The 26513-nt window shown below is 50.2% G+C and overlaps 10 protein-coding genes across 10 annotated transcripts; 6 read left to right on the top strand and 4 right to left on the bottom strand.

The window, feature by feature from the left end:
- Positions 1 to 188: 188 nt before the first annotated feature.
- On the top strand, positions 189 to 1667 carry Aud_000843 (putative transcription factor TFIIE complex alpha subunit; the record flags this gene model as incomplete). The annotated part of the gene is made up of 3 exons (XM_043286347.1): positions 189 to 283; positions 366 to 461; positions 536 to 1667. The coding sequence occupies 3 exons, from the start codon at positions 189 to 191 to the stop codon at positions 1665 to 1667; spliced, it is 1323 nt and encodes a 440-aa protein (XP_043142282.1).
- Positions 1668 to 2398: 731 nt separating this feature from the next.
- Positions 2399 to 10727, bottom strand: Aud_000842 (putative ubiquitin C-terminal hydrolase; the record flags this gene model as incomplete). The annotated part of the gene is made up of 13 exons (XM_043286346.1): positions 2399 to 2484; positions 2539 to 2595; positions 2667 to 4741; positions 4798 to 4849; positions 4910 to 5473; positions 5546 to 5742; positions 5800 to 5903; positions 5955 to 6550; positions 6607 to 6757; positions 6812 to 6973; positions 7041 to 9777; positions 9867 to 10020; positions 10094 to 10727. The coding sequence occupies 13 exons, from the start codon at positions 10725 to 10727 to the stop codon at positions 2399 to 2401; spliced, it is 7569 nt and encodes a 2522-aa protein (XP_043142281.1).
- A 1574-nt stretch (positions 10728 to 12301) lies between these two features.
- On the bottom strand, positions 12302 to 13143 carry Aud_000841 (sugar O-acetyltransferase; the record flags this gene model as incomplete). Its single annotated transcript, XM_043286345.1, has 3 exons — positions 12302 to 12379; positions 12451 to 12847; positions 12989 to 13143. The coding sequence occupies 3 exons, from the start codon at positions 13141 to 13143 to the stop codon at positions 12302 to 12304; spliced, it is 630 nt and encodes a 209-aa protein (XP_043142280.1).
- Positions 13144 to 13570: 427 nt separating this feature from the next.
- On the top strand, positions 13571 to 14491 carry Aud_000840 (protein-S-isoprenylcysteine carboxyl O-methyltransferase; the record flags this gene model as incomplete). The annotated part of the gene is made up of 2 exons (XM_043286344.1): positions 13571 to 14345; positions 14403 to 14491. 2 exons carry the CDS (start codon positions 13571 to 13573, stop codon positions 14489 to 14491), a joined length of 864 nt encoding a protein of 287 aa, XP_043142279.1.
- A 178-nt stretch (positions 14492 to 14669) lies between these two features.
- pex8 (putative peroxisomal membrane protein Pex17) lies at positions 14670 to 16916 on the bottom strand (the record flags this gene model as incomplete). Its single annotated transcript, XM_043286343.1, has 4 exons — positions 14670 to 15227; positions 15281 to 15729; positions 15784 to 16781; positions 16843 to 16916. 4 exons carry the CDS (start codon positions 16914 to 16916, stop codon positions 14670 to 14672), a joined length of 2079 nt encoding a protein of 692 aa, XP_043142278.1.
- A 356-nt stretch (positions 16917 to 17272) lies between these two features.
- Aud_000838 (uncharacterized protein) lies at positions 17273 to 17744 on the top strand (the record flags this gene model as incomplete). The annotated part of the gene is made up of 2 exons (XM_043286342.1): positions 17273 to 17565; positions 17624 to 17744. 2 exons carry the CDS (start codon positions 17273 to 17275, stop codon positions 17742 to 17744), a joined length of 414 nt encoding a protein of 137 aa, XP_043142277.1.
- A 327-nt stretch (positions 17745 to 18071) lies between these two features.
- Aud_000837 (WD40 repeat domain-containing protein) lies at positions 18072 to 20073 on the bottom strand (the record flags this gene model as incomplete). Its single annotated transcript, XM_043286341.1, has 4 exons — positions 18072 to 19472; positions 19534 to 19734; positions 19811 to 19926; positions 19986 to 20073. The coding sequence occupies 4 exons, from the start codon at positions 20071 to 20073 to the stop codon at positions 18072 to 18074; spliced, it is 1806 nt and encodes a 601-aa protein (XP_043142276.1).
- Positions 20074 to 22286: 2213 nt separating this feature from the next.
- Positions 22287 to 23992, top strand: Aud_000836 (putative diacylglycerol O-acyltransferase (DgaT); the record flags this gene model as incomplete). Its single annotated transcript, XM_043286340.1, has 4 exons — positions 22287 to 22557; positions 22621 to 22661; positions 22727 to 23729; positions 23787 to 23992. 4 exons carry the CDS (start codon positions 22287 to 22289, stop codon positions 23990 to 23992), a joined length of 1521 nt encoding a protein of 506 aa, XP_043142275.1.
- A 388-nt stretch (positions 23993 to 24380) lies between these two features.
- On the top strand, positions 24381 to 24972 carry Aud_000835 (MAPEG family protein; the record flags this gene model as incomplete). The annotated part of the gene is made up of 3 exons (XM_043286339.1): positions 24381 to 24412; positions 24479 to 24614; positions 24685 to 24972. 3 exons carry the CDS (start codon positions 24381 to 24383, stop codon positions 24970 to 24972), a joined length of 456 nt encoding a protein of 151 aa, XP_043142274.1.
- Positions 24973 to 25398: 426 nt separating this feature from the next.
- pyrG (orotidine-5'-phosphate decarboxylase pyrG) lies at positions 25399 to 26303 on the top strand (the record flags this gene model as incomplete). The annotated part of the gene is made up of 2 exons (XM_043286338.1): positions 25399 to 25555; positions 25624 to 26303. The coding sequence occupies 2 exons, from the start codon at positions 25399 to 25401 to the stop codon at positions 26301 to 26303; spliced, it is 837 nt and encodes a 278-aa protein (XP_043142273.1).
- Positions 26304 to 26513: the final 210 nt, after the last annotated feature.

The raw sequence follows: 26513 nt of genomic DNA, 5'->3' as shown, positions 1-26513 counted from the left end.
ATCCCTCCTTAAATCCGATCTGGCCTCTTTGGCTGTCTGGACCAAAAAGAATGTCCCTCGTCTTTCGTTAAAGCTCTCTTCGGTGACATCAAGAATCTTTGCGCCGCTCCCCTTCGTGTTTGCTTCGAGACCCGCGAGGTAATTACAGGTTTACTGTATTTACTCGATAGATCTCAATCTCCTCTGGGATGGATCTTGCCAATACTCTCATCCGGACCGTGGTCCGGGCTTTCTATGAGACTCGCCATATTCTCATAGTCGATGCGCTCTTCATCCACTCGGTGTACGTCTTTTTCGCGAGGGCTTTAAAAGTGTCGGAAGCCTGGTTATACATGGCTGACATTCATCTCACTTACCTGATGTAGACTCCATGCGGAAGATCTTGCTTTCCTCCTCGGCATGCAGCAGAAGGACCTGCGGAAACTGTGCGCCAAGTTGCGCGAAGATCGTTTGATCGCGGTGTATGGCTCGCTTGCAGTACCAGACTAATTGGACCTGCAAACAAGCTGACATGATTGACTTTTCCCCCGTGCAGAAGCACACGAGCCGAGATTCGAGATGGGTCAACCCGGCCTGTCAACCGTGAATACTACTATATCCCGTTACATCCCGTCGTCGACGCAATCAAGTTCAAGGTCTCGAGATTAACGTCGACAATCAAAGCTCAATACACACCAAGCGAGGAAAGGAAGGAATACGTATGCTTGCGTTGCGGTGCCGAATGGACGGAGCTGGATGTCCTCAGCCTGTACTCGGACGAGGGATTTGAATGCCAGAATTGCGGGGCCATCCTTGAGCGAACAGAGGACGTCAAAGGAGCCGAGGGAATCGATCGCACGGGACACGAGAAGAACAGCAAGCTCATGGCCCAGCTGGATAACATGCTGAAACTGCTCAAGCAGATCGACACGGTCGAGATCCCCCCCAACGACTTCGAGACTGCATGGCAACACAAGGTCGACGTCATCCGCAACCAACAAACAAACCCAACAAGAGCCGCTATCGTCGTCCCCTCAAAACAGCAAGAGGCCGTCCGCGGCAACCTCAAGACGGACGCCACCGCGCTGGAAATCTCCCTCACCTCCACCGAGGAGAAGAGCGCCGCCGAGCAAGCAGAAGAAGCCGCGCGCAAGGCCGCCCTCGAGAAGCAAAACGCTCTTCCCGTCTGGCACACCCACTCGACCGTCTCCACGACCGCCGGCAACGTCAACTACATCAAGACCGAGACAGACGGCGCCATCAAGTCCGAAATCAAGGAGGAAGAAGACCGGAAACCCAAGATCGAGGACCTGGACGACAAGGTTGCCGCATACTACGCCGAGATGGAACGAGAGAAAGCCCTGCAGGCCCAACGCGACGCCAGCAGCGCCGAAGAGGACGATTCAGACGACGAATTCGACGAGGAATTCGAAGACGTCGGCGGTGTCTCCGCTAGCGACACTGCTTCTCCAGCGGTCATGGGCGGGCCTACCAGTGCACCCACCTCTGCCCCGGTCGGTATCAAGCGCGAGTTCGACACGGATTCCGGAACAAGTGCGCCTCAGACCGCTGCGGGCACGCCAAATACACCCGCCGACGATGGACCGGTAGCGAAGAAGATCAAACTAGAGCCTGATGTGAAAAAGGAGGAGTCTGACGAGGATGACGAAGAGTTTGAGGATGTCTGAGGCAGACACTTGCCCGTCTCCCACTAGTTTATACGGATCACGAGCGCGGGCGCTTGCGATCAGGTCCTTGCAGAAGGGAGTCTCATGAAAGCGACTAGGATTTGCAAAGCCTACCTATCTCCGAGAACCCGCTTTCACTCGGTCATTGACTGCTGGTTGGTTGGATATCACTGCTTCCGTAGGGAGCAGATACTTGCATCCATTACGAAGGATCCTTACAATAGCATGTACAATAGTTTCCGCAAGAAAAAATCAGACGCCCATAACACAGACGTCGATTCAAAGAACTTTCCATAGCTCTAGTCCATTCCTCTAAAACTTTTCTTATATTAGTAGCAGCTGAGATCATTGCTCAATCTGCTCCACAGCATCCGACCTTCCGCATTAGAAACGGTGTATAGTAAGGTCGGTACAACAACCAAAGACGCCTGAACGCACTCGACATGGAACCTCGTCATTGCGATGTCTCAAAGAACAATCACCATCACGTAACACAAGTTCGGGAAGCTGGAAGATAAAGGAGAAAAGGTCACGGAGAAGTGCCAAACTCCAACCATGGTCGCCCGAAACAAAGCCAAACAGCCAACGCCCGCTTCTGCTCTCGTTTGTTGGACGGGAAAGCGAACGCCGACAAATGCAGAGTCTACAAGTCCGATGTAGAACTTGGTCATAAATTCGTCACTCATATGTGATTCAATCACAGCGTTTCATCAACTGCGTCGCCCGGCTGCTCACGGTGAACCTGCCATTCCCATCTCCGAATCGCTCGGCAGCATAGAATTCTCTTCCCATTCATCTGGAGATCGTAAATCAGAAACTGCCATCAAGGGTTAGATGTTGACAGGGGATCAAGGAGAAAAGATTAGCATACCGGAAGCCAATTCTTCTGGCATATTCACAGATAGCTCATCAATGGCTGCGCTAACGGCTACAAGTAAATGGTTAGCAACGGTCTAGAGTAGAGGGGCAATGAAGGTATGGAATCGGGGGGAAACGAACCTTGCGCCTGACGGACAATCTCTTGGTCCTCTTCGCTGTCATCAAAATACGTAACCAAACAATGATCTATGACGGCCTTGACGCACTCGATCACCCTCGCTTCCACATTGTTGGCAGGCCCAGTCAAAAATGTCTTTCTTAGCTTCTCGACACTGTTGCGCACGAGCTCCTTTGCGATCTCGGCATGTCGTGACTGCCAATCAGGGCCCATGTCTTCTGCTTCTGCGCTGAAGAGTATCTGGTGTAGAAGCGCCAAAGTGGTGTTTCTGACCGTCTTGTCAGGAAAGACGAGTAGAGTCGGAGCCCAGTCAGGTATTTTGTCCACAATCTGCGCTAGAAACCAATTCTTCTCTAGGCCAAGACGTTCATTTCGACTTGTCAGCAAGCTTGTAAAGAATGCGAGATGCTCTCTACCGCCACTATCGTTGATTGACTCAATGCCCTTGGCAACAAAGTCAATGAGCGTAATGATTTTGTTCTCATCAGGACTCCTTTGACAAAGAACCAAAGTCGCCTCCAGAAACGGTGCACACAGCTCAGCGGGTTCAACCCTGAGCCCGTCTTCCAGGACCTTGCATAGCGGATCCGTTAGAGCGGCTTCAGGTTCCGAGTCCAGCAAAAGACCGACAATAGCCATAGAAGCGTGAGGATTATGATTTGGTTGAAGAATTTTCTTCAGCAGTGATAGCTCGCGATCCCTCCCGAGAGAACGAACGAACACATTTTCTGTGACCGTAAGTGAAAACTTGCCACTCGGTAAAGAGCGTCGCTCGTCATCCGAGGTTGGGGCCACAGTGAGATCAACCTTTGTCAACAGAAATGCCAAAAGATCCATGAGTCTCCTGTGCGAGAATTTCCTGCCCTTCTCGAGAAGTCTGAAGTAAGACAGATATTGACGCTTCAACCTTTTTGAGTCTTCTCGATCGAGCCACACAATTTCCAGGCATTTGAGTAGAAACCCGCTATTCAAGATCGTCTCTGTCTCATAGCTTCCCAGGTTGGCAAGAGACAGAAGAAATGTGAAGTAATCGTCCCATGAACGGCTGGTAGTATGGAGAACGGGCCACAGCCCATCTAGAGTGGCAACCACATTCTCGAATCCATCAAGGTATCGCATGTGCCATTTCTCCTTCGCACGGTCGTCAAGGTGTGCCTCACGGAGCTCTTGAAGCTTTTCGAGCGCGCGCATAATGATCTTGATTGTACTGTCTCGGACTGACGCATGAGGACTTCTCAGTACCAGATTGCGAATACCTGCTGATCGATCTACCACCCACTCGAGCACTCTGTGAGCTCCCTTTGGCAACTCATTGATCACTCCCATGAGCTCCGAGACGAGAACATCGAGACCCAGAGGCTCCCTGGTTCTCGCGATCAGTTGTTCTAAGGTATCTAATGCGATGAAGACCACATCCTGATCCAGTTTAGGTCTCTTGTTCGTGATCTCCCTATCATGAAGTCGGGAGAGGAGATGTCGGACAAACAAGGCATGATATGGATCCATAAGACAGTATGTTCGTATAAAGACCTCGTTCTCCATCGCAATGTGGTTTGCTAGCGGAACCGGTAACGACACATGCACTGGATGGTCGGCCTTGGAAGGCTTGTACAGCAACTTTTCCGACTCCATACTCGAAATGCGTTGGTAGAAGAGCATGTAAGCGTTCCAGACCTTGTTGAATCGCACTTGGTTCACGGAGGCCGAGTGGACCAAGTCGTTGTAACCACCAAAACACTGATCTGCAATCTTGGATGGGTCGAACCTGCTTACGTCTGAATCATTGAATTCCACCCAAGAGCCTCTACCTCCTGCATTAGGTCTCTCCCGAATATATGAGTAGTAGTGCCCTGACTCGGCCGTTCCGCTGTGAACCAGGACCCCGACGAGCTTGAAGACGTCCTCTTGGACATCCGAGTTCTGGTCAGAAAGATATTCGACTTTAAATGGGCTCATATCAATGTGCTCAGGAAAGCGGAATTCATCATTGATTTTGCTCCGCATCATTGTGATCATGTCAAAGTCGAAGCGCTTAAGGTGGAAAATTAGGTTGTCCGGAACTTCCTTCAAGCAGGCCCTATACGGAGAAGTCAGCGTCAGTTGTGCTACCGCGGAACGCCAATTGCAGCCTACCTCTTAACGGCGTCGACATGCCGCCCACAGGATGTGCAAGAGTATTTGTTATCTAGAAAGGATTGTCAGAATGGCGGCCAACCCACAACCTTTTTCTCCCGAAGTCGCTTACCTCCTTGCATTATCTCTCCTTCGACATAGGCTTGTAGACTCTCCTCGAGACTGGCTTTGCCCTTAATCTCGCATTGGATGGCGGAGAAAGGCTCCAGACGCTCGGAGATGTGAGGACACTCCTTGGACTTGATTTGCTGGACCAGCTGGCCGCCGTAGAAAGACCGAAACTTCTTTTTGTCCTCGGAGCCCGTGATCTGGGCCTCCCATCTGTCAAACAGCAGGTTATAGAATTCGTCGACGTCCATTTGAATCGTTACATCGATTGGTTCGTTGTCGTAAGTTCGAATGTTATCTACCAGTCCTTGAGGATCAACACTCCTGAGCCACGTTTCTTGCATGTAAGCAAAGAGCTTCTTCGTTTCAGCAAGTAACCTCTGGGAAGCATCCGCGTCTGAAAGGTGGAGCTGCAGCATGAAATCGCGGAACTGAATGTTCATAAACAATTGGGTTAGAAGAGAGTTCAAATAGCAGGTGTTGGAAAGATTCTTGAGTCCCGCATAGCCTTCGGGAGCACGAATCATCTTGTGCCGATCAAAACACCAGCTGGAGGAGTATGTATAATCTGCCAGATCGCAACAGTTGATCAGTATCACAATAGACCAAGGCCGCATGTGCCAGGAACTGGAATTTGTACCTCCAGGGATCAGCTCTTTGACACAATCAACTACCGTGCAATAATCCTCAGAATATTTGCACAATAGACTGAGGATGCCATAGAGCTCTTGGCGGGTCTGAGTGTGCATGACCGGGATCTGCGGAACGATAAGGTTGTCCGATTCCTCGGATAGGTTGGGGAAAAGGTAATTCTCAATGAGCTTCTCAGCAAGGTCGCTATAAGAGGAGGGTGAGTGAGGGTCGGAAACTGAGCATTTGATCCAGCTAACTTACAAGGAGTCTACCCCAGTATTGCTCGAATCAGCTAAATCCAGGCACGATCTCAAAAGACGACAGAATCCCAGAATAAGGTGATCCACGGGCTCACGTCCAACGAACTTCCCAAGAGTTAGTGCGGAGAGCGGATACATGACGGGACTCTCACTGACCTCTTGTGTCTTGTGACCTAGCATGACGCTGCTCCACTGCCTCAGATACTTGCCATATATGAGGTCCTTAGGTGATTGCTCCGCGACTGATTGGAACACGAGGTGAGCGATGTCGAAAAATTCCTGGGACTGTTCAGCATGCTCCAGAGTCTGCGGCATGATCTTCACAAAAGCATCCCAGATAGTTGCCAACATATCAACTCTGACCGGGTTCTCGGAGGCCATTGTGTCCGATGCATCTTGCATTTCGCCATCGACCGCTTTTGTTGCTTTCCTGACCAGCTTGGACGGGCTGCAGGCGACGGCGATACGTTCGATTATCTCTCTGCGAATAGGTTGTCGACTCTCATCCAAAAGGAGGGATACAAGGAGGCAGTCTAACTGTGACTGTTGCTTGATGACTTCCCAGAATTTGTGATCGCGCAAGGAACCCTCAGTGAGCACGGCAAAGCAGTTACAAACCAATCTCTGAAGTTGGGTTCCGAACAGGCAAGTCGAGGGCATTCCCCGTCCGACCTCAATTAATTGCTCCAATCGTTGCACCAGCTGGGCTGAATTGGTGATTGTCAGAGAGTCGGCGGCTACAGGTGGTTTCACTATGCAGCGGTCAGCATTGACGAGTACAAGGTAGACGATGACCAAGTCAGCTTACCCATGAGAGCGTGAAGAAGGCATTCAACAAGGCTGGCGGCAATCTGAACTTTCGTCGGAGACTCTGGCAATGATTCAGGCGCCTCTGGACGTGTCAGGGCAGAAACGACGACACGGATGCTGTGAGAAACAAATGCCTGATCCGGAGCCGACTGCGATGATATCAGCACAGTCCACGACGGGCGAGGTCGGGTAATTGGAACAACCTCTAATGCTTCTTCTCTCAAGCAACTCGAAAGGGTATTTGCAGAATAAAGCAGGCTATACGGTTTGTCCGCTGGGAAGATGTCTTCCTCAGTTTTTTCCAAAGATTTGACTAATTCAATCACCCTTTCTTGAGGCGGAAAGACAACGAGAAAGTCATAGATCTGCGATAGCCAGAGTAAGCAACGGAATCGTAAAGGAACGCACGCCAGGCCAAAAAAGAATTCTCACCTCTCGAGCCAGGTGGTCCTGAAGATTGAGAAGGTCGTAAAGGTCATCAAAATGTTTGAGTACCTCGGAATCTACCGGGGTAAGTGACGGGCGTCTACCAGTCGAGGCCACCTCGCGGCTGTCAGCATTCTTCCGGATTAGGAGCAGCCCAGACCCGATCTTCATCTCACGTATTGTGAGATCAGGTTTCTCCAGAAGATCCAGACGTCGGCCCCCTGTAATGGTACTAAATTTCGAGAATCCCGTGAGCTGCTCGAGTTTCTCAACTAGCTCAGCTGCGGTAGCCAGGTCTCCAATTCGTAACGATCGAAATTTACTTTGAGCACTTCCGTTGAATGTTTGATACCGAATTTCAATCAGCTCGCCCTTTACCGGATGATCAGGCAAGTTCGGGGGTGAATTCTGCGGCGGGCTATATTGAGGCCTAGTCCGTAGCCCCTGGAGAAACTGGCGAAGAAAGAGCAGTGAACGACTGAAACGTATTGCGTCGGCTCGGCTTTCACTTCCGCTGAGGTCGCTTGCCATTGACTCGTCAGTCCCATTGGCGGTGTCACCAATGGATGGCTTCAAATGAGCCGCGGCAGACTTGAGCTGTTCAACACAACGATCCACCAAAGCAATATGAGTTGCCTCAACGGCCGATCGCGGAGAGCGGTTGATCACAGAGTGATCAAGGTAGACCTCGATCGCAAAATTTGTGGCGTCTGTTTCGATTGAGCCCGGTGGAGCCGTGAGAATGAAATTCCAGATACGGTCCAGCCCGGGAATTGAGACGACCTCATTCTCTTTAGCGATCGGTGGCGGATTGAATCGGACCTCGTAATTGACCGCTTGCTTCGCGAATGCGAGCAATTCGGGAGAGTAGTCATTAGGAGACAATTTTGGAAGGTATTCTTGGGTACACCGTTCAATGAACGGATTGCGTTTTGGGCTGCGTCTCATGTGCTCGCACAACATGTCCCACACAGCTCGGCGGCCTTGTTCCACCAGTGTTTTGGACACGAGCACCTTTTCCCAAAGGACATCAGCCAGGTCCGCTGTGATAGAATCAGGGACTTTGTCAATAATGCGGGCAAGCAGTTGAATCCTGGATATGAATCCGGTCTTCGAAAAGGAGTCGCCAAAGTCCGTCTGCTTCATGTCCACTGTGTGAACCATTTCGGCAATGACCAGGGCCGGAAGATCAAAATCTGTGGCAAGCTTGCGTATCTCCTGCGTATCGTACCCTGGAAGGAGAGCGTTCAAGGCCTGAATGCTGCCGACAGTAAACTGGTTCATTTCAGCAATATCCTGAATGCAGCGTTCGTACGTCTCCATCTTGTCACTTTCACTCAGCCCGACACTTATAAACGAGCTCAGCTGCGAGCTCGCAAATCTCTGCAAGAAAGCCTTGTGCTCTACCGAGAACTCATCGAATGCAGCACTCTCGCGAATGAGGCGCACGCACAAACGCAGAGGAACAGCATCCATATGTGATGCGTCCAGCACGTCGTGTCGACTCCTCTCGCCCTGTTTTTCACGGACCTGATAGAGAAGTTGTTCACAGAACTCCACCATCCGTGCGTCAAACCGAGACAGGGGTAGCTCGAGGAGCTTGGCGCACAGATAGATTAATGCTGAGGACAAGGCTGAATGCATGTGGAATGTCCTGGTAAGCATCCCAAGTACTTCGGATACTGTCCGGGGGTCTTGTGACTCTGTCACCGTCTTCCAGATTGTATCCGTATCTATGTCGCCGTAAGTAGAGGTAACTATCAGGAAGCCGACAATATTTCCACTCCGACTAATGAGCTGAGGGTGCGAATCGACGCCGACAATGTAATCGACGATTTTATTTTCCCTCAGGAAGCCGACGAGGAATCGGACAAGCGGGTGCTCGGTGCCTGTGGGATTGTTTTGGATATATTGCCGCCATACGTTGACGAGATCCGCTTGCATGGTCTCTATGCCATGAACCCTCAACTCCATGCGGCCATCCTTGATATGCTTCTGCAGTACGGCAACCCTCCAAGCATAATAAATTATCCAGGCACGCTCATCTTGGGAGATATGCTCAGGGAGCTCGATCAAGAGGTCATTGGCGACTTGCGATGTGAAACTCGAATCGCGGCTGACGGCAAGATAGATACCCGAGATGCACCGAAGGATCGATTCACTTGCGTCGCTTGTGACCCAGGGTGACTTCTTAGCGATGTGAACCTGATACTTCCCATCAATGTCCCGAGCGAACTGATAGACCTGTTTCAGAAAAAGAGGGAACGACGCAGATTCAGCGCTATTTTCCTCCTCGCGGATCTTCCATTGCTCGACCCCGGAGTCCATCATGTTGTGCACGATAGTGAGGGTGTGCACTAAGGAAGAAGAGAGCTGCGACCATTGAGGTCTAGAAACAAGATCCAGGAGGCAAGCAGCATACTTCGATAGCAGGTGGATCGTACCGATTGGAAGGAACGCAATTCGAATGTTAAGCTGAACAACAAGATCAACGATCTCGGAACCGTGGGCGCGTTCCATGGCGCGATAGAAGGGAATGCCGTGTAATTGTAATATCCAGCCCAACGCTTGCAAGTATGCCCTTGACATAAGATCCACGGCCTGCATATCTATGTTCTCGGCCAGTTGCGTCAAGGTTAGGATATCCAAGCGCACCAGACGAAAGCCAAGCAATGCAAAGTTGATCAGGAATTCCTCCAAGCAAAACCAAATTCCTTGACCATCGTCAGGCTCCAGAGGCTGCCTATAATGGGTGAATTATCGTCAGCAAAAGAAGAGTTCTGCCGCCTCGTCGTAATCACAGACGTCTGGTGTTCCAAGGGGACTGCTTACCCTCTGCGAAGCAATGACTCCACTAGCAAGGGTAGATCTTCCCAGAAGATTCGGTCATCCACGTAAGTTTCATCAGTAATTTGATCCAAGCTCGGCGCAATCTCATCGAACCAGTGCTTCACGGCTAAGAAAACGCCGACATCATGTTGACTTCCTGCCCGGACAAGCTCCGTTAGTTCCGAGCAACTTCAAACACGCGCCAAAATTATCAAATACACCTTGCATACCTTTCTCGATGATTGAGCCGATCCCCTCCAAGTTTTCTCGTAGGTCATCGGCCTCTCGAAGCTTCGGAAATGTTTCACTCAAAGGCGGCTGACCTTGGAGCTGCACTACCTCTGGTGTGACAGGATCCTGCAAAGCTTCACCGAGCGTTCTCCACGTCGAAGTGTTGGGGTCCTGATCCATGTCTTCCAAGTCGGCCACCTCAATCTCCGGACTCTGTGCAGGCGTCGACGATATCGAGACGACTTTGGGAGAATCAGCGGCTAGAGCAGCACTAGGCGGACCGGCGCCAGGATGCTCGGCGGTAGTGTCTAAGGAATCAGTCGCCATGGTATCGGAGGTGGGAGATTTCACATTGATGGTCACTCTGCTGGCGGGGGCAGTCGACGCAGGGACGTCGTGATCAGTCGTTCCGGGCGTGGCAGGAGCAGCCGGTGTCGGCTTGGACATTCGAGAAATCGCAGCTTCGTCTATCGACAACGACTCAACAACACCGCTTCCACTGTCGAGACGCGGACGTTTCCGGGTGGACTGGGGATCGAGATCTTCCATGGAATCGCCGTGTGGACGCGTCGAATCGGTGGATAGAGTAGCGTCAGGCGGGGTGCTAGAGCTATCTAGCGGGGCAGCTGCCATGACATTTTCTCTACCTTCTGCTCGAATTGTGAGGGAAATTTGAGGTATAATAGAGGGATGTAGTAATGGTTGACAAGGTAATGTCTACCCACAAACAGATAAGACAATAATTTCTCTCTGCGTATGGGGTGATAAGACAGAAAAGCGAGAGTGTGAGAGAGTATGCGTGCGAAGCAAAGAGGGGGTATGTCAATGGATTATTGTAGGGAGTGGAAAGCAGAAAGCTGCATAGATAACCACCAGATAGAACGAAAAAGTGAGATAGGCAGCTATCACTCTAATCAGTGATACGATGATGATAATAATCACAGGTTTGGCGGAGAGGAGAGCACAAACCAAAGCAAACACCACCAAATCAAAAAGCTTGGACTTGGAGAGCTGAAAGAAGAATTAAACCTAGAATTAAGAGCCGGCAGCTCTGACGTTGTGGTGGAGAAGGCCTGGTGGGTCAACTGTGTGATTCAAGCGCTGGTAGGCTACTGTTTTTCTTTGTCCAGAGGCTATGAACTCATGGAGCCTAGGTGAGTGAGAGGCTGGGTGGAGAAGAAACCCTTGATACAAGCTCCTCCTTTAGAGAAGCATTTTGACTGGAAGGAAGACTCTACCTATGTATCATTAAAAGATCTTTTCTGCAATTTAGTATGAAAGTACTACGGAGTGCCTAGGTGTAGTCAAGGCTTTTCAGTAAGGTACTATGAGAAGGACAACGCTAAATAAAGTACGAAGTACGGAAAGCTATTCTGCAATCCCCCGCGTGGCAGGTGAATAAGCTACCTTGTTTCCTGCCCCTCTGGAGATGCTCTTCTGAATATTATTTCTCACTGCAATTAGCGCCCTGGAAATCTTAGCACTAAGTCGGCATCGCAATACAGCCTTGTATGATACATAAGGTCCTGGTCGCCACGAAGGTACTGAGAGGACTTTTCAGGAGTCAACGTCGAAGGATCATTATCATGAAGATTATACATACCCCTTACTGATTGTCATGATGGACCTCCTTAACGTGCATGTACAGCATCACGTCTAGCTTAATTCATTTAGAATGCGACTGTCACCCTTTGCATTAGCTAGCATTCTTCGCCAATCAACCTGCCAACCATCTGGAATTGTGAGGTGCCTGAGGCTGAGAAGAATTTGGCCTGCTCGGATAATCGCAGCTCTGCCAGTAAAGCGTAAGTTCTGATGGTGTCTCAGACTTACTGCCGCTTGAGGATTCATCGGCAGATATTTGAATCCATTGTAAAAAGGTACGGGCCACAGAGGATCTTCGTCTGATGCTCGTCCAAACCTAAATCTCCTGGTCCCCACAGAAGCTTCTCAGCCTTCTACTATGGACTTCTAGCGTGCCCAGCTTTTCGTCTTTTTAGAAGTTTGATCAATCTGCTCAGTTTTATCAATTTCTTGACTATTTCCTTGATTCTTTGCATGCAGTTGCGTTTTGTTTTCTGCGATACTCATCGGGGCCTCGCATGGAAGTGTTTGTGGTACTTTGGACTTGTACAAGAATGCTAGCATACATTAAGACTGAGAGGTATGCACTTTGGAATTGTACGCCGAGGTTTGACTAGGTGCCATTACTCGGCCATCGACGTCTCAATCTTCCGAATGATCCTGGCTGGATTCCCAGCAGCAAGATGGAAAGCAGGAACATCCTACCACCATCATCATCAGTCACAAGAACGAAAGGGCACAATGACCACAGCTGCTATGACTATGGACGTACCTTTGTTACTACGCTCCCCGCCCCAATCGTTGCTCCCTTCCCAATCGTAACCCCCGGGAGGACGATCACGTCTCCGGCCAACCAGCAATCCTCGCCAATATGGATTTCTTTTCCTAGCTCCGGACCCTCAGTTCCATTGCGCAGCGCGGGGTCCAGCGGATGAGTTCCGCTATATAGACTGACGTTCGGACCTAGCAATGTTCGTGCCCCAATAGTGACAAGGCAAGTATCGATGATGACACAGTTGAAGTTAATGAACACGCCTTCTCCTAGCCGCACGTTGAACCCGTAGTCAATCCGGATCGGTGCCTCAATCCACGGCTCTCGTGATAGAAGAGCATCGTCTTCCGCAGGGTCCTGATTTGGAGGTGGAAGAGGGGTCTTGTCATGGACGATGCTATCAACTATCAGCTGGAGTTCAGTGAGTATGGAGATCATGCTGCTCCCACATCTCAAGGGAATTTGTCCGTGTTATGAGATCATCTTCAGGACTGTACTCGGTGTGATTCACATTTATAATCTTTTTAATATCACTTACTCTTTCCAAAGCTCGATTTGTCGCCGGCGGGATACCTCACCAGCATTGTTGAATCGCTGGCAGGCATGTTTACAGCGGGTCCGAGCAGCTATTAGGTCTGGAGTGAAGGCATAGTAGAGCTCCCCTCGGAGCATCTTCTCTTTCTCGGACGGCATTCCGGCGGAAATCATTTTACAAAGATATGGATCTATAGGAATCGTGTTCTTTGTTGGTAGACAGTTTCTGATTCCAACGATTGAAGCGTCATATTGTGGCCGAGTGGGGGTGACAATAATAGCCCAGGGACAATCCTAAATTTAGACTGATCAATCCTCCCATAACCACAACAGACGCACTGGCATTGTTCTTGATCCAGCGTAGATAAACAATAAACATACACTATTGTTGTCTTTAATTTGCAAAAGATGCATTGAGATTTCTTTTCTGCTTCATATTCATGCTCTATACGTCCAGCCAAAGTTATAATAATCCAGACTATGACGCTTCTCTGAGGCCATCACAGCTTCCGCCGACAGACTAAGAAGCTGCCTAACACCTGGCACCACTGCCACTTCCACACCCTCACCCCGACCGAAAACCAAAATGACCAAACAGACTTCATCCCAAGACGAAAGCGTCTCCTCCGGTCGCCAGCCTGACACCAACAACATCACCAGCACACCAGGCTGGCGACCCGCGCGACCCGCGCCGCCGCGATCCCGATCCCCTCCCCCCCTCGACCCATCCAACTACCCCAACGGCGATATGTCACTCGCAGGCATATCGCTACGCGCCTTCCTCCTAGGTACAGCCCTCGGCATCTCAGCCAGCATCACGCTCTACCTCGTCCTCATCTCCCCGCACCCGCTATGGCGCGTCCCCTTCTTCATCTCCTCTCTCGCCCTCTTCCACTTCCTCGAATACTGGGTCACAGCGCAGTACAACACCCGCTACGCCTCGATCTCAGCGTACCTCCTCTCCTCGAACGGCTGGGCCTATAACGCCGCGCACAGCTCCGCCGTCGCCGAGTGTCTGCTCTCGCACACCCTCGGCCCGCGCGATGGATACACGGCCCTGACCGCGTCCGTCAACGGGATCAAGTGGCAGGTCGTCCTGGGAATGGCGCTGATGGTGTGCGGGCAGACGATCCGCACGCTAGCGATGAAGCAGGCCGGAACGAACTTCAACCATACAGTGCAGGTGGAGCGGCAGGAGGGCCATACCCTTGTGCGGCACGGCGTGTATGCGGTGCTGCGGCACCCCAGCTACTTTGGGTTCTTCTGGTGGGGGATGGGGACGCAGTTAGTGCTGGGGAATGTGGTTTGTTTCGTTGGGTATGCGGCGGTGTTGTGGAACTTCTTTTACAATCGAATCAAGCGTGAGTGTTTTTTCCCGCCTGTTGCTGATTGCTGGTGGATTGGCTAACGGAACGCAGGGGAGGAGAAATTTTTAGTATGCTTCTTTGGAGACGAATACGTCGAGTACAAGAAGAGAACTTGGGTTGGCATTCCTGGGATTTTCTAATACCCATCTATATAAAAGTTTACAGTCCCATATTTACTTGTACACTTGGAAGACAAAGAAGGATTAAATGTGTATCAATCATATATAGAACGTGCCAGAATGGTATCACCATATACAACCGAACGCCCTGCGCTATAGAGTCCAACGCAACTGACCATGCTGCGCGCTTCGAACCCGTCTAAAGTTTGCTCTCCGGTGCTACTCCCCCAACTGCACCGCTCATGTAGGCGCCCTCTGCATGACTTCCCGAGTCGGCATCTGGAGCTGTATTACCGAATAGAACAAGTTCACGACCGCCTCGTGTACTCCACCAGGTGACGCAGTAATGAGCGCGTTCGACATCCATCTCACCACTACTCAACGCTTCCCAGAAGCGCTCGATGCAAACTCCACGCATCTCTGGCGTGCGAATCGTGTGAATAAGATTCGCGGTCAACGGCAGCCACTCTTCGAGGTCCTCCACCCGCAGGAAACAGAGCGTATCTATCAAAGCGAGGATCAAGGCAGCTCGCTCGGAGACTGGCGGTGCCAGGCCCTGATGAGCACCTGCTGCTCCTTGCGTGGATTGTGGAAGCATCTTGTCGGATGCGTTCAGAGCTCTTTCGTGCAGAACTTCGAGGAGTATAGAGGGCAGCAGCGGCTGGCTATTTGCAACGAGTGACGGAGGCGCAGTCACTTTAATGACGGTCTTGAAGGCAAGGCGGAATTGGCGGGCGGATAGATTATCAGGAAAGACCTTTGAATCATGAGCACAAAGCGACAACCCGGAAGACCAAAAGAAGGACTTACAGCAAAGAGATTGTCGATGTAGAAGGGAAGATGCCGAGCTGCTATGGCTGCATTTCCTGGAATGGCAAAGACAGCAAGAGCCACGCTATGAGCCGCCTCGAAAATCTCGAGCAAATGGTTATTTCCGCCTGCTGCGAGATACGGGAGTGTTGCTGGAATTAGAAGCTCCTCACTGCATTTCGGAGATAAAACAGGGGTGAAAAGCTCTGCGGTATTCATAAAATAGAGATCCAGACAGCGCTCAATGGGGTGCTGTGGAATTTGACCAAGCTCACTTGGTTTGACACTCTGTAGGAAATTCTCGACCAGGTTTGGATACTGTGCAAGGATATCCACCGCTGTAAGGGTCACGAACGTGTGTTGCGAAGATGCGTTTTGACCCAGCCGAGACGAGACAAAGTACAAGTTGCGAAGGATATGGAGGGCTTGCATTGAAAGGAAGGGTGCAACTTAGCGAGTCAGTATGCAGAGCACAGCAAATTTTGTCAGTGCAGGAAACTCACTTCTATCAGCTGCAAGAATGTGATCGTTGAGAACCCTTCCCAGGACAGCGCGGAGAACAATCACAACAGAATATAGGCAGTTGCGGAGCAGCTTCCATAGGCTTGGAATCGTGGACTTAAGTGACTCAGAATCCAGAAACTCGAGTTCTTCAGATACATCGATTTCAGATAGTTTGTTCTGGCGCCATTGCACCATCAGCGTGCGACCAAAATGGGCAATGTGATCCACAGATTGAGAAACTAAAGTGGGATCGCTGGCGTTCTCAACCGAATGCGCAATCAGTCGAGACAAGGGACCCAAAGTTGATATCAGAGGACTCGAGATGATTGCCGTCACCCGACGGAAAGTGGCAGACTGTGATGACCACTGAAAACGCTTCCCCGGTACTTCAACAATATCCTTATCAATGGTTCCAAGAAAATATCCTCCTTCTAGACCCTCAGGAGAGGAATACGTTGTTTGAATCAAAATAGGAAGCAAGCGGTCATAGCTGATTTTGCTCCTCTCATGATCCGACAAAAGCTCAAAGGTATGATTCAAAACCAAAGTGATACACTTCGCATCAATGCCGTCTCGGGATTCCAGCTCCTCGAGTGCAAGTTGCGCAGCCGTGACAAGTGCCGACTCGAGTTTCGTACGTATGCTCCACGGTAGACCCTGTCTATTCTGGCCTTCAAATCCGATCAGAATGCCACCCAATAAGAGTAAATGTCTCCAACGTGGTGATTTCTCATCCGCTCCGCTCACGACCGCTTTCACCCAATCTTCGCGTTCAATTTTCCTGGGTTTCACGTATGGTAATCTAGGTTCCGCTGGCTCATCGTTTTGTAATATCGCAATGGCGGCCGTATTGAAGACACTGATGATTCGCCGACATGCCTGAAGGTCAACAGGCTGTTCCCATATCGCAGGAGCGGAGAGCAATTGCGAGGAAAGCAAGGTGATATTGAGGGGATTTCCCAGGAGAGTTAGAAGGCTAGTCGCTGAGGGCAGAAGGCTGAAAGCAATATGTCAATCAGGCATCTTGTGACGGATAACTTGGGTGGGTATGACCATACTTGATAGCATCTCGAAGCTCCGAGGTAGACTGAAGAGACCGCAAGAGAGCACCTAGAGAGCGTTCTGTCGCCATCTTAGACTCACACTGCGAGCGGCACAGCTGCCACCCGTCTCACAGGAAATCGATATGTCTGATGGGATAAAATGTGAAGATGGACGCATGCAACGGGACTGGCTGCCGACATCACACTTACCGCGGAGACCCCAGATCGGCTGCCGAGGTTAGGTTGACCCGGTGCAAACAGTGCAAACAACCCACCACAGCTTCATCTGTCCCTACTCTCCCTATCTTATCGGCTGGAGCTCTCTGGCTTGCTTTCCACATATCACGTCAGGTCAAGGTTCGCAGGGATGCTTTCAGGCCGCTTTCCTGAGTCGTAAGGGTGACATGGCAGAGGAGGACTTTGCCAGTATCCATCACTAAGCACCATGGCCAACAACCGCGTTCCGATCAACTACCAGACACCACCTTTTCCGGGGTTATACGATCCTGTGCCTACTCATCATCCTCCGCAGGTCTACTATCTCTACTATACACGAGACATTTGGCGATTCACCCTCTACTGGACTTTTATATTTTATGCAGCTAGCCACCTTACCGTTGCTGCGTGTGCTGTGGTCACGCAAGGTCGGAATTGGAAGGTTTGTCTGGCCATCCCGCTGGTGTTCTCTGCCATTGCCGCACTGGAAGCTCTTCTGGCTGGGAGTATTATTGGTCTCATGTAAGCAATTTCATTCTTACCGATCTCCAATAACAGATCCAGGCTAATTGATTTCGAGGCTCGGTGCTGTCTACGAAGCGGGTAATTTCAGGATGTCTACATGGATTCCCATGATATGGGGCGGTATCAACGTCCTGATCCTCATATTGTCCAGCTTTCCCATGCAAGGTGGCCTATAATCGCTCGATTCAATGAACTTAGGAACAGGCTTTTTGGCAGATCGATTAGACTGTTGAGTTGAGCAAACGCCGAATCTCAAAGGGGAGTTACAGAACTGCCGTTAAGCAAAATTCCCAGCAAAAAGGGATATGTCGACAACAAGCGACTACGTGCATAACAAACGGTATAAAATATTCTGCCACAGGATATATCACATTTGCAAAAGACTGTTCTCTTGAGAAGACGCCTAGCTGTATCCGAAAGCTGAAATATCGCTCGCCTTTACGCCATATCCCCGTCAAACTCAATATAAACATCCGAGTATGATGTCGAATGCATGCGGTATATCATCTTCGATATGCGTTGTCGGGCGTGCTGCTTTGTAGACCGGGGAGACCCGCGGAACCTAGGGATGCAGCCAACGAGGCGAAATTTTGAGGAGAAATGCCTTGCGAAAGGAGCTGCTTTTGTAGCTCCGCAAGGTCAACATTCAACGGTGGAGTACCTGACATGGCGGGCGGCATGGGGAATCCAGGAATGCCTGTGGTCGGAGGAAAGTTCTGTGGCTGAGAGGGGTTTTGTTGTGACAGAATCGCTGCCAGGCGGCCAGGATCCATTGGAGGCATGGATGCAGGCATACCAGCTTGCGGCGCAGATTGCGGAGCACCAATACCTGGTAATAATGAGCCAGATCCTACCTGCAGAGAGCCAAGACCCGGGGGAGCAATCTGGATCCCAGGAAGGGTCTGGCCGGTAGTATTTTTCTGGTCAACCAAGCTTTCAGCCTCGTCTTGTGCCTCTTGCTCTTCTTCCTCACGCATCTGTCGCCTTCCAAACCCACGACTCCATGTTCCTTGGGCCTCTGCAGCCTCCTCGCCGATGTGAAATCTGTCTTTCATGTAACTAGTCTCCCCTGGTCTTGCTCTAGACCAGAAGCGCGTGAAATTGTCTTTCGAGCCCGACGCCAAGATATGACCCAGAGGATGCCAGTCGAGTGACCAGATGGTCGCACCGTGGGCATATTGGATCCGATGGGCGGGGTAGATGACCTGTGCTGGAGTATTCGCAGGATCAGGACTGTCGTACGGGGCAATTGTAGGAACCTGCCCTGATGGAAGGTTGGGTTCATCAAGTAAATAATGGTATAATGATCCATCCTCGCTCCCTGTGGAAATGAGGGAACTGTGAATAGGATGCCATGTAAGAGATGAAATAGGCTTCTCATGACCCCGGAGAATGCAGATATCCCGCATCATACGTAGATCAAACACTCGCGCAGTCTGATCACGCGATGATGTAGCGAGAAGATTGCTGTTCACTCGCGAGAATCGGGTAGTCGTGACGGTATTCTTATGGCTGTGGAGGGTCGTCAAACACCTAGTGGTGCGAGGATCCCAAAACTTGACCTGGTGGTCTTTCGATCCGGACACCAAAAGACCTTTTGTCGGGTGCCAATCGCACGATTTGACATCCCAGTTATGACCTGTAAGAACGGTGTCGGCAGTTCGTGAGGTGAAGTCGAAGATCTTTAGGGTCGTATCGTCAGACGCAGACAGAAATTTGGTGTCGCTCGGTGACCATGCTAAATCTCGTACGGCATCGTGATGTGCATCATCGATCGTCTCCACGTTGTTGAAATTCGGTCGCCAGTATTTGATGTCGCCCTTTTGTCCTCCTGAGATCAGCCAGTCATGACTATGCGACCACGCTATCGAAGTTACTCCTGCTTGTAACTGATCATAATGTGCCTGCTCAGATGATCAGCGACGACCCTTCGTGTAGTGATTAGTCGGTTGAAAGCTAACGCACGTCCATGACGGTCTCAAAATTGAAAGCCGTTCCGTTCCATAGCATAAATTCGCCAGTATGTCCTCCTGTTAACAAGCGTCTCCCTTCAGGCGTCCACCTCACAACTGTGATAGGTTTCTTCGATTTACCGATCGACTGGTGTAGGTGTCGTACAGGTATCGTATCTGCAGGAGAATGGATTCGCGCCAACGGTGGTAGCATCTAAGAGAAGAGCGGCCCGTTAGTCGACATCGTTCACCTGGGCGCAGACGTCGGTAGATGCAACTTGATAACTCACATCGACTACATAGCTTGCGCTTGGTCTCTCTGTCTCCATCCGATGACCTCCTTTGTATCGTGGTTGTCGTGTGCGCATCCATTGAACGAGCGATGAGCCGTAATCAGTAACCAGTCCTTTGAATTAAGGATTAGTGTCGCAACGATGAAGTCCGCGATTTCTTCAGAGAACCTACTCGGACGTCGGGGTCCCACAATTCCACCCTCGTATGGTTTCCTCCCGTAAGGCTGGGAATCGCCCGAAAGATCATCGTAAAAGGCCATAGCTGCGCAACTTCCTTTGGGAGATGGCGTGCTCACGAAAAGCGAGAGAATGCTCACGGCAGGCCAGTAATCATGACAGGGAAGCTGAAAATCGGTGTAAAGACGATCAACAAGCTTTGGTGCGTATCGCAGAAAGAGTTACTTAGAGCGAAAACGCATCAAGGACCTGCAATGGTGAGCTCTGGTCGAATTGTTAGTATTATTGTGGTTTGTCGTTATGGTTGAGAATCAAAAGGTATGACCGGGGCGGTCGAACCTCCGTCCGCAAAGTCTCCCCACTCGTGGTTCAGATGAAGATCTCCAATTAGGATTAATGCGCGGCAATCAAACGGCGTCCATCAAAAATTCTTAGAAGTCGTTTAAATGCGACTTTGCGAAACATAAGATTTCTCTATGGAATGTAACTTTCCGGACACGACGGTCCGCATTGGCTGCAGGCCTAATCACAACCTTCAAACGTCCGGGACACTAAGCAGCCAATATCGAGACCATGATATGAAGCACCACACAGTCTCCATATACGGTACAAGCTTATTGTCGCGACTCCCTTGCTCTCGTGCGCTTTCACTACAGCTTCTCAAGGACATCTAGAATTCTTGCCATCCCAATGCTGTTATGACTTTCATACAAAGGGACTATACAGCAGTACTCATAACTACCCTAGCAAGGTAGTCCTTGCCTTCTGCTTCGCGCAGCTAAACACGTCTTCTCATCTGGTCTTGCGGCACTTGCTTCTGATATAGGTTCGTTCAAACATGGGGTTGTACAAACTTGTACAGTTCATGGCAGACGGATCCACCGCAATCCATTCGGGTTCGAGGTGCCGAGCTATCTCGATCAAAGCATGGATGAACCAGGCCGTCAATGGTTCAATATATGAGAGCCTCTGTCAGATTGTGACTATTATGGAGATTATCACCCCATGATTCTTGGCCAATTCTTGCCGCCTAGTTGATTGAGCAATGCATGACGTCTTCCCTCTCCAAATTGCCAACCCCAAAGTATAAACTAACCAGGGAAATCTGCAGCAGAATGCTCTTCTGCACTATGAACAGCTACTGCAGTGGAAGGAAGTACGCAAGAAGAGCCCGCCTCGCCCTCGAGTAATGCCAGTTCGAGTGGATCGACAGTGAACGACGATATCGAAGCTCAACAGTTCCAGGAGAAGGGCGAAGACTGGACGCAGGTGCAATGGGACAGCCCGAAAGACCAAATATGTTGCTGTGGCACTACAGATTATATCAACTATTTCTAGGACAATCCAGTCCATTTCTCGCCCGCTCGCAAATGGACCATCACTGTGATGCTTGGATTGATGACCCTTCCAGTGACTTTTGCATCGTCTGTCTTCAGCACTGCTACCTCGGTCACAGCCAGAAACTTTCATGCTTCCGAAGAAGTTATGGTCCTACGGAGCGAAAATTCGCTCGTACTGATTGATTCCGTATATACTCGATGGCATATATTTATGTAGACAGTAAAGATTATCCTAAAAGAATGAGTATCGGTCTTCTTATAGGTGATGTTTGTGCGTCAGCTTGATAGGCTCAAAATTCGGTACCGGTCAGCCCAGATTGTTACTTCATTAATGCACTCAACGTTCTGATGCTGTTTTCCTGTGTTTTTGAGATAGCACGGCGCCAGGTCCCAATCAAGCGAGAGATAAGGAAAGAAGGACCTAGACTCTGTCATTAGTGCAGCAAGCAGCCAGTAACTGAGCGATAATGAATCGAATCAATAACCTTGCGCTGTCGGAAACGGTGCCAACGGCGTCTAGGCATGCATTTGGCGCAGTGGTGGTGCATTGGTGCGTGGGTCAAGCGCATGGGAGCGTGACGGAAGTCCGCAAGGTGACTTGATTAATAACGGCTCTCGCCGGTCGAGAGGTACCTTTGACTTTCATACCCCGGTCGCCCTTGAGAGGCCTTTGCTCAGACATTACTGCGAAATGCGTAACCAAGAAACCCCACCATGGTGCTCTTGAAATCCTTTTATCTCGCCTACGTCCTTACTTGGTATCATCATCCAAATTCGTCTTTCTTGTCATGGTAGAGCAGAGCGAGGCTCAATTGCTTGTCTATCGCTTCAGTGTTCCGAGGTATCTCCGCAATTGAACTGCGAATCAACCAGAGCTCTCTCTCGTCACTCGTTTTTCCTCGCAGATTATCATTTCATCACTCACGCTGCTGGGGTTTCTGCGACACTCCACCAAGATGAGTGCTTCCGAAACAGTATCTTCGTCGGCCAGTGCTGTTAGCACGAGCTCTGGAGGGTCGACTCCGTCGAAGCTCGCCAATGGAGCTACCCGCAATGGTTCCGCAGGACATGGCAACGGCTCTACCGGGGCAGCCAAAGGGAACAGGAGGAGCAAATATCGCCATGTTGCAGCTTATCATTCGCAGCTGCGGCATTCGAGCCTCAGTCGAGAGACCAGTGTGGTCCCAAGCTTTCTTGGATTCCGGAATCTCATGGTGATTGTCTTAGGTAGGTATTCCGCCCGCATCGCCTTTTCACATGCTTGGTACTAACATAGCTCCACGTGTTTAGTGGCGATGAATCTTCGCCTGATAATTGAAAATTTCATGAAAGTAAGCTTATATGATATACTCCGAAAGCAGCGTACTCTGGTATTCTAACAAATGTCTTCTTGCAGTATGGTGTCCTTATCTGTATCAAATGCCACGACTATCGGAAGCAGGATGTCGTTCTCGGGTCGATTCTTTTTGCCCTTGTTCCATGCCACCTCTTCCTTGCGTATATCATTGAATTAGCTGCAGCTCAGCAGTCCAAGCAGACTGTCGGTCGACAGAAAAAGGATCTATCAGCGGAGGAGAGGGAGCGCGAACAGCAGGCCTTCCGCTCAACCTGGCGGTATACGGCCTTCTTCCATACCGTGAACGCTACCCTGTGTCTCGCTGTGACCAGCTTCGTTGTTTACTTCTACATCAATCATCCCGGAATCGGTACACTTTGTGAGCTCCACGCAATCATTGTGTGGCTCAAAAATTGCTCCTATGCATTTACGAATCGCGATCTACGGCAGGCAATGCTTAACCCCTCTGCGGAGTCTGCTCTCCCAGAGATCTATTCCACATGCCCATATCCAAGGAATATTACGCTTGGGAATCTTACATATTTTTGGCTAGCACCTACACTTGTATATCAACCTGTTTATCCTCGATCGTCGCATATTCGATGGTCTTTTGTTGCCAAACGGCTTACTGAGTTTTTTGGATTAGCTGTGTTCATATGGCTCCTCTCCGCTCAGTATGCAGCTCCGGTCTTGCGAAATTCCATTGACAAAATCGCTGTGATGGATATTGCGTCAATCCTGGAGCGCGTCATGAAACTGTCCACAATTTCTCTTGTCATTTGGCTCGCCGGATTCTTTGCGCTCTTCCAGTCGCTGCTGAATGCTTTGGCGGAGGTCATGCGGTTCGGAGATCGTGAGTTCTACACAGACTGGTGGAACAGCCCGAGTCTTGGCGCATACTGGCGGTCATGGAACCGGCCGGTGTACCTCTTCATGAAGAGGCATGTCTTCTCGCCGCTGGTAGGAAGAGGCTGGAGTCCTCTTGCGGCGAGCTTTATGGTATTTACCCTCTCTGCAGTCCTGCATGAAATGTTGGTGGGGATTCCCACCCATAATTTGATCGGTAAGAACTTGATCCTGTTCGCAAAGGATAAAAATGGGATCGCTGACGGTCATACAGGTGTTGCATTTGCGGGGATGATGTTCCAGCTACCATTGATAGCTGTGACAGCTCCCTTTGAAAAGGTGAATGATGCCTTGGGCAAGATTGTAGGGAACTCGATCTTCTGGGTAAGCTTCTGCCTCGTTGGTCAACCGCTGGGTGCGCTCTTGTATTTCTTCGCATGGCAGGCGAAGTACGGAAGTGTCAGCAAGATGCGCGTTTAGATCTGGAGCCACATCTATGTCATATATCTTAGATGTAAAAACTCGCCAGTTGTTCAGTTCTTTCCAGATGCTCGATCGAGATAGTGAGTCAGAAGCAAACCGCAATCTTGAGGCAGCGTTCGGAACATTTGGATTGCTTGCATATTGAAACGGATAATACGAGGCCCTGGCTCAGCTGCAGGGCGGATGCGGCCATTCGGATACGTTGATGCTCCGAATGGACAACAGTTACCCCGTCTTCCGGGAACCTGACGTAAGGCCAGAACAATATAAAAGCAACGACTGGGACAGATTTTAGTTTCTATATTATTTAAGCTGCTCAATCATAGCTACAATAGTATTTTCCTTCAAGTTATAGCAAATTATCCTACCATTCATCTCTGTCGAAATGGTTGCTATCGTTGTGCCAGAAAACTACGGGTAAGTCCTCCTCCACTGTCGGAATCAAAAAAACAACCGATAGTATGAAGCTCATTGAAAGACCAGTGCCGTCGTCGCTGTCGCCCTGGGAGCTATTCCAGTGCTTAGCTTCATTCATGGAAATATCGTGGGCAGTTTTCGGAAGGACGCCAAGGTCCCCTATCCTCACACCTACGCAACCGTTGAGCAATGCAAGTCAAATGTGCGCATACCTTGAACTTGTTTGTTTACGCCGTTAAGTAAAGATTATGAATGCTGAATCCATGACGCAGGCCAAAGCCGAGCAATTCAACTGCGCCCAGCGAGCCCACGCTAACTACCTCGAGAATGCGCCTCAAACAATGCTCTTCACCCTCTTCGCGGGTCTGAAATACCCTCACCTGGCAGCAGCAATTGGCGCTTCGTGGCTGTTTTTCCGAACTCTCTACTTGTACGGCTATGTGTACTCGGGTAAGCCACAAGGCAAGGGAAGGTTGCTGGGAAGTGCCTTCTGGCTTTCTCAAGGCGCTCTGTGGGCTCTGAGTGTGTTTGGTGTTGCGAAGGATATGATCTCTTTCTGAATTTGAGTGTAATTCTGCGCCTCACAAAATATGTTATATATATGTACGTTAAACTTCCATAGGGAAACTCCTAGTAATTTGACCAACGTGTCGTCTTCTACGGTTCTACCCCAATCTTCTTGCTGTACAAAGTAGCTTAGCTTTAACTGACCCCACAGTCGGAGACGGAGGAATACATCACCGATGTGGCCTGTGCGTGACGGTCTCCATCCAGATTGATACGCAATTTTTGTGGGAAAAGATCTAGATAGAGTACGACTCTAAATATAGTCCCCGAGCGGCTTCCATTAGAGATTAATTGAGATTTGATTGTCGAGTAATTGATTGGGCTGTGTTAACCTCAATTGGATAACTATACCCCATTGCTCAGCTCCATCAGCTCATCAATCACCGTCATACCCCGCATATACCCTTCCATCGCCCACGATGTCTTCCAAGTCGCAATTGACTTATGCTGCACGAGCCAGCAAGCACCCCAATCCTCTGGCGAAGAGACTCTTTGAGGTTGCCGAAGCAAAGAAGACAAACGTCACCGTCTCTGCCGATGTGACGACTACCAGAGAACTCCTGGACCTCGCCGATCGTACGGAATCCTTTGGCTCCATTACACGTTGTGTCGAGCAATGGACTAATCAACATTTGAGGATGCAGATCTCGGCCCCTACATCGCCGTCATCAAGACACACATCGATATCCTCACCGATTTCAGCGTCGACACTATCAATGGCCTGAATGTGCTGGCTGAGAAGCACAACTTTTTGATCTTCGAGGACCGGAAATTCATCGATATTGGCAACACCGTCCAGAAGCAATACCACGGTGGTGCTCTGAGGATCTCCGAATGGGCCCACATTATCAACTGCAGCGTTCTCCCTGGCGAGGGCATCGTCGAGGCTCTGGCGCAGACCGCATCCGCGCAAGACTTCCCCTACGGTCCTGACAGAGGACTCTTGATCCTGGCAGAGATGACCTCCAAGGGATCGCTGGCGACAGGTGAATATACCAAGGCATCAGTTGATTACGCTCGCAAATACAAGAATTTCGTTATGGGCTTCGTGTCGACGCGGGCCCTGACGGAGGTGCAGTCTGATGTGTCTTCGGCATCGGAGGATGAAGATTTCGTGGTCTTCACGACGGGTGTGAACCTCTCTTCGAAGGGAGATAAGCTTGGACAACAATATCAGACTCCTGCATCGGCCATTGGACGAGGCGCTGACTTTATCATCGCCGGTCGAGGCATCTATGCTGCTCCAGACCCGGTTGAGGCGGCACGACGGTACCAGAAGGAGGGTTGGGAAGCTTATATGGCCAGAGTGGGGGGCAAGTCATGAATTTGTTCTTGGAGCAAAAGTATAGTGCCAGTACGAGTCATGTGGAGGAAAGCTACAAACAATGTGCCTGCCATTAAACGATGACCTACCTCCATCACATTGGCCCTTGTAATACCATCTTTTCCACCGCCAATGGTCAAAATTTTCTTTTTGCTAAATTCTGGCAGTCAACTGGCCAGCGAGATAAGCTTCGCCAGGCACGCCAAGGCT

Source organism: Aspergillus udagawae, assembly GCF_001078395.1.
Source record: "Aspergillus udagawae IFM 46973 DNA, scaffold_1, whole genome shotgun sequence".
Lineage (NCBI taxonomy): Eukaryota > Fungi > Ascomycota > Eurotiomycetes > Eurotiales > Aspergillaceae > Aspergillus > Aspergillus udagawae.
The sequence above is the reverse complement of the archived record's forward strand: the minus strand, read 5'-3'. Positions and strand labels throughout refer to the sequence as shown.